The sequence below is a fragment of the Oncorhynchus clarkii genome, chromosome 18 (assembly GCF_045791955.1).
Source record: "Oncorhynchus clarkii lewisi isolate Uvic-CL-2024 chromosome 18, UVic_Ocla_1.0, whole genome shotgun sequence".
In the NCBI taxonomy this organism is placed as follows: Eukaryota; Metazoa; Chordata; class Actinopteri; order Salmoniformes; family Salmonidae; genus Oncorhynchus; species Oncorhynchus clarkii.
The window spans coordinates 8,095,057-8,105,682 of NC_092164.1; the positions used below are offsets into that span (position 1 = coordinate 8,095,057).

The 10,626-nt window shown below is 47.7% G+C and overlaps 1 protein-coding gene across 1 annotated transcript in view; it reads right to left on the reverse strand.

The window, feature by feature from the left end:
• Nucleotides 1-207: 207 nt before the first annotated feature.
• LOC139373948 (Krueppel-like factor 12) overlaps nucleotides 208-10,626 on the reverse strand; it is a 12,003-nt gene continuing 1,584 nt past the window's right edge. The window contains exons 2-5 of the mRNA XM_071115031.1: nucleotides 6,138-6,219; nucleotides 4,665-5,287; nucleotides 1,512-1,675; nucleotides 208-389 (exon numbers count right to left, since the gene is read on the reverse strand). Of these exons, the coding sequence (XP_070971132.1) occupies nucleotides 208-389; nucleotides 1,512-1,675; nucleotides 4,665-5,287; nucleotides 6,138-6,185 (1,017 nt within the window). The 5' untranslated portion in view covers nucleotides 6,186-6,219. The remainder of the gene's footprint in view (nucleotides 390-1,511; nucleotides 1,676-4,664; nucleotides 5,288-6,137; nucleotides 6,220-10,626) is intronic.

Consider the following 10,626-nt stretch of genomic DNA (forward strand, 5'->3'; position numbering starts at 1 on the left):
TCTACTTCTGTCTACTGACCCATCGATACCCTTGTAGGTTACAACAGTCCATCTACTGTTTGTCTAAGTGTCTGTCTGCTGCTCTGTGTGTCTGTCCATCCCTCCTCAGATCAGTGTCTGTCTGTCCGTCCGTCCGTCCGTCCGTCCGTCCGTCCGTCCCTCCCTCCCTCCCTCCCTCCCTCCCTCCCTCCCTCCCTCCCTCCCTCCTCAGATCAGTGTGTGTCTGCGTCTGTGCAGGGCCAGGTGATCTGAGCGGGAAAAGGAGCGTTGACAGTCGCCACACCTGAAGGGCTTCACCCCCGTGTGTTTCCTGTGATGGCGGGTCAGCTCGTCAGAACGGGCAAAATGCCACGTGCACCCGTCCCATGTGCACTTATACGGCTTCTCACCTGGGACAGAGAAGATAGATTATGATTTTTACTGTCACACACACCGGATAGGTGATAGGTGATAGGTGATAGGTGTTAGGTGTTAGGTGTTAGGTGATAGGTGTTAGGTGTTAGGTGATAGGTGATAGGTGATAGGTGTTAGGTGTTAGGTGTTAGGTGTTAGGTGTTAGGTGATAGGTGTTAGGTGATAGGTGTTAGGTGATAGGTGATAGGTGTTAGGTGATAGGTGTTAGGTGTTAGGTGATAGATGTTAGGTGATAGGTGTTAGGTGTTAGGTGATAGGTGTTAGGTGATAGGTGATAGGTGTTAGGTGATAGGTGTTAGGTGATAGGTGTTAGGTGTTAGGTGATAGGTGATAGGTGATAGGTGTTAGGTGATAGGTGATAGGTGTTAGGTGATAGGTGTTAGGTGTTAGGTGATAGGTGTTAGGTGATAGGTGATAGGTGTTAGGTGATAGGTGTTAGGTGATAGGTGTTAGGTGATAGGTGATAGGTGATAGGTGATAGGTGTTAGGTGATAGGTGATAGGTGTTAGGTGATAGGTGATAGGCGATAGGTGATAGGTGATAGGTGTTAGGTGATAGGTGATAGGTGTTAGGTGATAGGTGTTAGGTGATAGGTGATATGTGATAGGTGTTAGGTGTTAGGTGATAGGTGTTAGGTGATAGGTGATAGGCGATAGGTGTTAGGGGATAGGTGATAGGTGTTAGGTGATAGGTGATAGGTGATAGGTGTTAAGTGATAGGTGATAGGTGATAGGTGATAGGTGATATGTGTTAGGTGATAGGTGATAGGTGTTAGGTGATAGGTGTTAGGTGATAGGTGTTAGGTGTTAGGTGATAGGTGATAGGTGTTAGGTGATAGGTGATAGGTGTTAGGTGATAGGTGATAGGTGATCCTGTGTTTTTTTACAGGGTCAGTCATAGAGAAGGAGAGAGAAGGAATCAGATAGAAGAATGGTGGAGGACAGATAGAAAGGGGAGTGTGTGTGTGTGTGTGTGTGTGTGTGTGTGTGATGTACCTGTGTGTGTGTGTGTGTGTGTGACCTACCTGTGTGTGTGTGTGTGTGTGTGTGTGTGTGTGTGTGTGTGTGTGTGTGTGTGTGTGTGTGTGTGTGACCTGCCTGTGTGTGTGCGTCTGTGGGCCTTGAGGTGGGAACTCTTGGTGTACTCCTTGTTACAGCCGTAAAACTCACACCTGTGGACACACCTACGGACACGCCCCCTGACCTCTGACCTGGTCACATGACCTACCCGCATGCTCTGGATACCACCGGCTAACATGGAGCTGCAACACAATCAATCAATCAATCAATCAATCAATCAACCAATCATTCAATAAATCAATCAATTAATCATTCAATAAATCAATTAATCAATCAATCATTCAATCAATTAATCAATCATTCAATCAATCAATCAATCAATCAATTAATCAATTAGTCAATCAATCAATCAATCAATCAGTCATTACAACACGTTGTATCCCATTTTATCCTACTATTTATCAATGAACTGTGTTGCTGTCTCCTATTGGTCGTTTCTAGACTGTTTCAATGCATTTGAAAGGTATTTTCTCTTCTGTTTGGCCACTAGATGGAGTCCTGGGATCAAGTGAAGAGGAGGAATGGACCCAGTCCTGAACCACTCTGGTAACAACCTGTCCCATCTCTGTAGTCAGTCCTGACCCACTCTGGTAACAACCTGTCCCATCTCTGTAGTCAGTCCTGACCCACTCTGGTTATAACCTGTCCCATCTCTGTAGTCAGTCCTGACCCACTCTGGTTACAACCTGTCCCATCTCTGTAGTCAGTCCTGACCCACTCTGGTTACAACCTGTCCCATCTCTGTAGTCAGTCCTGACCCACTCGGGTTACAACCTGTCCCATCTCTGTAGTCAGTCCTGACCCACTCTGGTTACAACCTGTCCCATCTCTGTAGTCAGTCCTGACCCACTCTGTTAACAACCTGTCCCATCTCTGTAGTCAGTCCTGACCCACTCTGGTAACAACCTGTCCCATCTCTGTAGTCAGTCCTGACCCACTCTGGTTATAACCTGTCCCATCTCTGTAGTCAGTCCTGACCCACTCTGGTTACAACCTGTCCCATCTCTGTAGTCAGTCCTGACCCACTCTGTTAACAACCTGTCCCATCTCTGTAGTCAGTCCTGACCCACTCTGGTTACAACCTGTCCCATCTCTGTAGTCAGTCCTGACCCACTCTGGTTACAACCTGTCCCATCTCTGTAGTCAGTCCTGACCCACTCTGGTTACAACCTGTCCCATCTCTGTAGTCAGTCCTGACCCACTCTGGTTACAACCTGTCCCATCTCTGTAGTCAGTCCTGACCCACTCTGGTAACAACCTGTCCCATCTCTGTAGTCAGTCCTGACCCACTCTGGTTATAACCTGTCCCATCTCTGTAGTCAGTCCTGACCCACTCTGGTTATAACCTCTCCCATCTCTGTAGTCAGTCCTGACCCACTCTGGTTACAACCTGGCCCATCTCTGTAGTCAGTCCTGACCCACTCTGGTTACAACCTGGCCCATCTCTGTAGTCAGTCCTGACCCATTCTGGTAAAAACCTGTCCCATCTCTGTAGTCAGTCCTGACCCACTCTGGTTACAACCTGTCCCATCTCTGTAGTCAGTCCTGACCCACTCTGGTTACAACCTGTCCCATCTCTGTAGTCAGTCCTGACCCACTCTGGTTACAACCTGTCCCATCTCTGTAGTCAGTCCTGACCCACTCTGGTTATAACCTGTCCCATCTCTGTAGTCAGTCCTGACCCACTCTGTTAACAACCTGTCCCATCTCTGTAGTCAGTCCTGACCCACTCTGTTAACAACCTGTCCCATCTCTGTAGTCAGTCCTGACCCACTCTGGTAACAACCTGTCCCATCTCTGTAGTCAGTCCTGACCCATTCTGGTAAAAACCTGTCCCATCTCTGTAGTCAGTCCTGACCCACTCTGTTAACAACCTGTTCCATCTCTGTAGTCAGTCCTGACCCACTATGTTAACAACCTGTCCCATCTCTGTAGTCAGTCCTGACCCACTCTGGTAACAACCTGTCCCATCTCTGTAGTGAGTCCTGACCCACTCTGGTTACAACCTGTCCCATCTCTGTAGTCAGTCCTGACCCATTCTGGTAAAAACCTGTCCAATCTATGTAGTCAGCCCTGACCCACTCTGGTTACAACCTGTCCCATCTCTGTAGTCAGTCCTGAACCATTCTGGTAAAAACCTGTCCCATCTCTGTAGTCAGCCCTGACCAACTCTGGTTACAACCTGTCCCATCTCTGTAGTCAGTCCTGACCCACTCTGGTTACAACCTGTCCCATCTCTGTAGTCAGTCCTGACCCACTATGTTAACAACCTGTCCCATCTCTGTAGTCAGTCCTGACCCACTCTGGTAACAACCTGTCCCATCTCTGTAGTCAGTCCTGACCCACTCTGGTTACAACCTGTCCCATCTCTGTAGTCAGTCCTGAACCATTCTGGTAAAAACCTGTCCCATCTCTGTACTCAGCCCTGACCAACTCTGGTTACAACCTGTCCCATCTCTGTAGTCAGTCCTGACCCACTCTGGTTACAACCTGTCCCATCTCTGTAGTCAGTCCTGACCCACTCTGGTAACAACCTGTCCCATCTCTGTAGTCAGTCCTGACCCACTCTGGTTACAACCTGTCCCATCTCTGTAGTCAGTCCTGACCCACTCTGGTTATAACCTGTCCCATCTCTGTAGTCAGTCCTGACCCACTCTGGTAACAACCTGTCCCATCTCTGTAGTGAGTCCTGACCCACTCTGTTAACAACCTGTCCCATCTCTGTAGTCAATCCTGTCCCACTCTGGTTACAACCTGTCCCATCTCGGTAGTCAGTCCTGACCCACTCTGGTTATAACCTGTCCCATCTCTGTAGTCAGCCCTGACCCACTCTGGTTACAACCTGTCCCATCTCTGTAGTCAGTCCTGACCCACTCTGGTTACAACCTGTCCCATCTCTGTAGTCAGTCCTGACCCACTCTGTTAACAACCTGTCCCATCTCTGTAGTCAGTCCTGACCCACTCTGGTTACAACCTGTCCCATCTCTGTAGTCAGTCCTGACCCACTCTGGTTATAACCTGTCCCATCTCTGTAGTCAGTCCTGACCCACTCTGGTTACAACCTGTCCCATCTCTGTAGTCAGTCCTGACCCACTCTGGTTACAACCTGTCCCATTTCTGTAGTCAGTCCTGACCCACGCTGGTAACAACCTGTCCCATCTCTGTACTCACTCATGACCCACTCTGGTTACAGCCCGTCCCATCTCTGTCACACTGTCCAGTCTCGTGGTCGGCAGCTCATCATCCTGGCCGTCACCACGGTGACGGTGATGTGGACGTCGGGGTACCACCAGGGTTCTGCTGTGTGCTGGGTGGGTGTAGAGCAGGGGTGTGGGCCGTACCACTACGGGCGTACGGAGGGCCTGAAGAGGGGCGGGGCTGGAGGAGAGGGGTGTGGGCCATACCACTACGGGCGTACGGTGGGCCTGAAGAGTGGCGGGGCTGGAGGAGAGGGGTGTGAGGAGGTACTCTCTGACATAACCACAAAGGACTCTCATGCCGGGACCTGCCGCTGATATAGCAGGAGTCTTTGGGACATACGTAATGACAGAGGAGGAGGATGATGATGAGGAAGGCTTGGTGATGGAGGTGGACGGTAGGGGACACAGGGAGACTCCTGTGGATGTCGGAGATGTCCTGGAGCTGCTGGTGGACAGGTCTACAGGCTCTGTCTGGGGCTGGAAAGAGTTTGGGTTACAGGGTTGTGTGTCTGGAGGACTTGGAGGTACTGGGCTGAACATCTTCCTCTTCAGAACCACCCTGTCCATCTCAGGAGGGGACAACACCAACAGAGACTGGAGAGGAGAGAGGCGGAGAGGGGATAGAGAGGGGTGAGAGGGGAAGGAGACAAGGGGAGGGAAGGGAGAGGAGAAAGGAAGAGAGCGGAGAGAGGGGATGGAGAGAGAGAGGAGAGAGGAGGGGAGAGGGGAATGGGAGAGGGGGAGGAGAGAGGGGGATAGAGAATAGGGGAGAGAGGAGGGGGGAAGGGAGAGGAGGAGAGAGGAGAGGTGGGAGGGGAGAGTGGAGGGGAGAGGGGGATAGAGGAGAGAGGATAGGAGAGAGGGGAGAGAGGAGATGAGAGGGGAAGGAGAGAGGGGAGAGGAGGAGAGAGGAGCGTGGAGAGAGGAGAGGTGGGAGGGGAAGGGGAGAGGGGAGAGGTGGAAAGAGGGGATACAGGAGAGGGGAGACATTTTGTAATTCATCTGTTTTCCTCTTCATCAGTCTGTTTGTACTAGTTGTTATGTCCTCCTCTTCCTCGTAGCCTCTCCTTCTGTTCTGTAGTTTACCTAGTTGTTCCAGATCATTTCTCAGGAGGCTTTTTTTGGTCAAGTGTTGGTTTACACAGAGAGAGGAGAGGAGAGGAGAGGAGAGGAGAGGAGAGGAGAGGAGAGGAGAGGAGAGAACAGAACAGAGGGCTTGTGTTTCAGAGTGGTTCAGCCTTTCTACTGCTTTGTCTGTTGATTTAAGTGAGGCCCTGATGAGCCCCTGACGCTCTCCAGAGCGAAACAGACACTACCCACACATTTCCTGTTGCTCTCGCTCTACCATTAACTAGCTGTCGCCCCGACAGGAATAGAGAGGATGGGAGTAGAGAATAGTACACAGAGGAAGAGACCAGGTTTTAAAGTAGACACATCCTCTTACCGTTCTCTGAGGCTCCAGAGACTCTGATTGGACGCTGACGGCAGGCATCCCGTCGATCAACAGCACGACGTCCCGCCCACGGCTGTTTAGAGAGCCAAAACAGGATAGACGTTTTCATTGGTTTATTTGATAGGAACATTAAACCACAACCTAAAACATTGGTCAACGTAACCGTGAACAGCCTGTGTCGAGTCGCACTGTAACATCCTCTGACTGGCAGCATCGGTCTCTGGGTCGCAGAGAGACCTGTGGTGGTTTCAGTGTTCAGTCAGACATACAACCCACAATGCAACTTCCTCTCAGACAGACAGCCGCCGTCGTCGTCGGACCAGCTCACACTTTAACCACAGATTCCTTCCACCTATTAGCTCTGTCCTGTCTGTCTGTCTGTCTGTCTGTCTGTTTGTCTGTCTGCCTATCTGCCTGCCTGCCTGCCTGCCTGCCTGCCTGCCTGTCTGTCTGTCTGTCTGTCTGTCTGTCTGTCTGTCCGCCTGACCACCTGTCTGTGTCTCTGTCTGCCTGCCTGCCTGCCAGCCTCCCTGCTGTATGTCTGTCTGTCTGTCTGTCTGTCTGTCTGTCTGTCTGTCTGTCTGTCTGTCTGTCTGTCTGTATGTCTGTCTGTCATCCTGTCTATCTGTCTGTCTATCTGTTGTCCTGTCTGTCTGTCTGTCTGTCTGTCTATCTGTTGTCCTGTCTGTCTGCCTGTCTATCTGTTGTCCTGTCTTTCTGTCTGTCTATCTGTTGTCCTGTCTGTCTGCCTGTCTATCTGTCGTCCTGTCTGTCTATCTGTCTATCTGTTGTCCTGTCTATCTGTCTGTCTATCTGTTGTCCTGTCTGTCTGCCTGTCTATCTGTCGTCCTGTCTGTCTATCTGTCTATCTGTCGTCCTGTCTATCTGTCTGTCTATCTGTCGTCCTGTCTATCTGTCTGTCTATCTGTTGTCCTGTCTGTCTGTCTGTCTATCTGTCATCCTGTCTATCTGTCTGTCTATCTGTTGTCCTGTCTGTCTGTCTATCTGTCGTCCTGTCTATCTATCTGTCGTCCTGTCTCTCTCTGTCTGTCTGTCTGTCTGTCTGTCTGCCTGCCTGTCTGTCTGTCTGTCTGTCTGTCTGTCTGTCTGTCGTCCTGTCTGTCTGCCTGCCTGTCTGTCTGTCTGTCTGTCTGTCTGTCTGTCTGTCTGTCTGTCTGCCTGCCTGTCTGTCTGTCTGCCTGCCTGTCTGTCTGTCTGTCTGTCTGTCTGTCTGTCTGTCTGTCAGTCTGCCTGTCTGTCTGTCTGTCGTCCTGTCTGTCTGTCTGTCTGTCTGTCTGTCTGTCTGTCTGTCTGTCTGTCAGTCTGCCTGTCTGTCTGTCTGTCGTCCTGTCTGTCTGTCTGTCTATCTGCCAATCTATCTGTCCGTCCTGTCTGTCATGATGATGGCCCCAGAGGACTGCTGTCTTATTGGTTAGTTGTCGTTTACGTGTTGTTGATATTTAGGTATATTCCTTAAAACTGCACTGTTGGTTCAGGGCTTGTAAAGTTTCACTGTAAGGTCTTACTACACCTGTTGTATTCGGCGCATGTGACCAATAACATTTGATTTGATTTGTCTGTCTCTGCTTGTCTGCCTGTCTGTCACACCTTGCTCTGTCTGTCTACACACCCCTGACTGACAGAGTAGACTGTCTGTTTCCTCTTGAGGTTTCCTCTTGATAAGGAGTTAATTCTGTGACACTGTGCTTGGCCTCCTGTTTTGCTCTCTGGGGGGTCGAAGCCCGTCTTCTGAAGATAACCCTGTGTCATGTTGCTGTTAAACGGGCTAATGTTATTGATCGACAAACTGACAGTAGACTGACAGTAGACATCTGGGTTGTTCTTAACCCTTAGCCCTCTACAGACACCATCTCTCCTTGTTCCACTCAGGGCAGCCTAGTGGTTAGAGTGTAGAGGAGGTAGATAGCCTAGTGGTTAGAGTGTAGAGGAGGCAGGTAGCCTAGTGGTTAGAGTGTAGAGGAGGCAGGTAGCCTAGTGGTTAGAGTGTAGAGGAGGCAGGTAGCCTAGTGGTTAGAGTGTAGAGGAGGCAGGTAGCCTAGTGGTTAGAGTGTAGAGGATGCAGGTAGCCTAGTGGTTAGAGTGTAGAGGTGGCATGTAGCCTAGTGGTTAGAGTGTAGAGGCGGCAGGTAGACTAGTGGTTAGAGTGTAGAGGAGGCAGGTAGCCTAGTGGTTAGAGTGTAGAGGCGGCAGGTAGTCTAGTGGTTAGAGTGTAGAGGAGGCAGGTAGCCTAGTGGTTAGAGTGTAGAGGAGGCAGGTAGCCTAGTGGTTAGAGTGTAGAGGAGGCAGGTAGCCTAGTGGTTAGAGTGTAGAGGAGGCAGGTAGCCTAGTGGTTAGAGTGTAGAGGAGGCAGGTAGCCTAGTGGTTAGAGTGTAGAGGAGGCAGGTAGCCTAGTGGTTAGAGTGTAGAGGATGCAGGTAGCCTAGTGGTTAGAGTGTAGAGGTGGCATGTAGCCTAGTGGTTAGAGTGTAGAGGCGGCAGGTAGACTAGTGGTTAGAGTGTAGAGGAGGCAGGTAGCCTAGTGGTTAGAGTGTAGAGGCGGCAGGTAGTCTAGTGGTTAGAGTGTAGAGGAGGCAGGTAGCCTAGTGGTTAGAGTGTAGAGGAGGCAGGTAGCCTAGTGGTTAGAGTGTAGAGGAGGTAGGTAGCCTAGTGGTTAGAGTGTAGAGGAGGTAGGTAGCCTAGTGGTTAGAGCGTTGGACTAGCAGCCGAAATGTTGCAAGATTGAATCCCCGAGCTGACAAGGTACAAATCTGTAGTTCTGATCCTGAACAAGGCAGCTAACCCATTGTTAGGAGGCTGCCCTGTTTGGAGGCTGCCCTGTTAGGAGGCTGACCTGTTAGGGGGCTGATCTGTTAGGAGGCTAGGAGGAGGCTGCCCTGTTAGGGGGCTGATCTGTTAGGAGGCTGCCCTGTTAACATAAACATGTTTCTAGGAGTTAGTAACATAACATGTTTCTAGGAGTTAGTAACATAACATGTTTCTAGGAGTTAGTAACATAACATGTTTCTAGGAGTTAGTAACATAACATGTTTCTAGGAGTTAGTAACATAACATGTTTCTAGGAGTTAGTAACATAACATGTTTCTAGGAGTTAGTAACATAAACATGTTTCTAGGAGTTAGTAACACAACATGTTTCTAGGAGTTAGTAACATAACATGTTTCTAGGAGTTAGTAACATAACATGTTTCTAGGAGTTAGTAACATAACATGTTTCTAGGAGTTAGTAACATAAACATGTTTCTAGGAGTTAGTAACACAACATGTTTCTAGGAGTTAGTAACATAAAATGTTTCTAGGAGTTAGTAACATAACATGTTTCTAGGAGTTAGTAACATAACATGTTTCTAGGAGTTAGTAACATAAACATGTTTCTAGGAGTTAGTAACATAACATGTTTCTAGGAGTTAGTAACATAACATGTTTCTAGGAGTTAGTAACATAACATGTTTCTAGGAGTTAGTAACATAACATGTTTCTAGGAGTTAGTAACAACATGTTTCTAGGAGTTAGTAACATAACATGTTTCTACCCTGTTAGGAGTTAGTAACATAACATGTTTCTATCCTGTTAGGAGTTAGTAACATAAACATGTTTCTAGGAGTTAGTAACATAAACATGTTTCTAGGAGTTAGTAACATAACATGTTTCTATCCTGTTAGGAGTTAGTAACATAACATGTTTCTAGGAGTTAGTAACATAACATGTTTCTATTCTGTTAGGAGTTAGTAACATAACATGTTTCTAGGAGTTAGTAACATAACATGTTTCTATTCTGTTAGGAGTTAGTAACATAACATGTTTCTAGGAGTTAGTAACATAAACATGTTTCTAGGAGTTAGTAACACAACATGTTTCTAGGAGTTAGTAACATAAAATGTTTCTAGGAGTTAGTAACATAACATGTTTCTAGGAGTTAGTAACATAACATGTTTCTAGGAGTTAGTAACATAAACATGTTTCTAGGAGTTAGTAACATAACATGTTTCTAGGAGTTAGTAACATAACATGTTTCTAGGAGTTAGTAACATAACATGTTTCTAGGAGTTAGTAACATAACATGTTTCTAGGAGTTAGTAACAACATGTTTCTAGGAGTTAGTAACATAACATGTTTCTACCCTGTTAGGAGTTAGTAACATAACATGTTTCTATCCTGTTAGGAGTTAGTAACATAAACATGTTTCTAGGAGTTAGTAACATAAACATGTTTCTAGGAGTTAGTAACATAACATGTTTCTATCCTGTTAGGAGTTAGTAACATAACATGTTTCTAGGAGTTAGTAACATAACATGTTTCTATTCTGTTAGGAGTTAGTAACATAACATGTTTCTAGGAGTTAGTAACATAACATGTTTCTACCCTGTTAGGAGTTAGTAACATAACATGTTTCTATCCTGTTAGGAGTTAGTAACATAAACATGTTTCTAGGAGTTAGTAACATAAACATGTTTCTAGGAGTT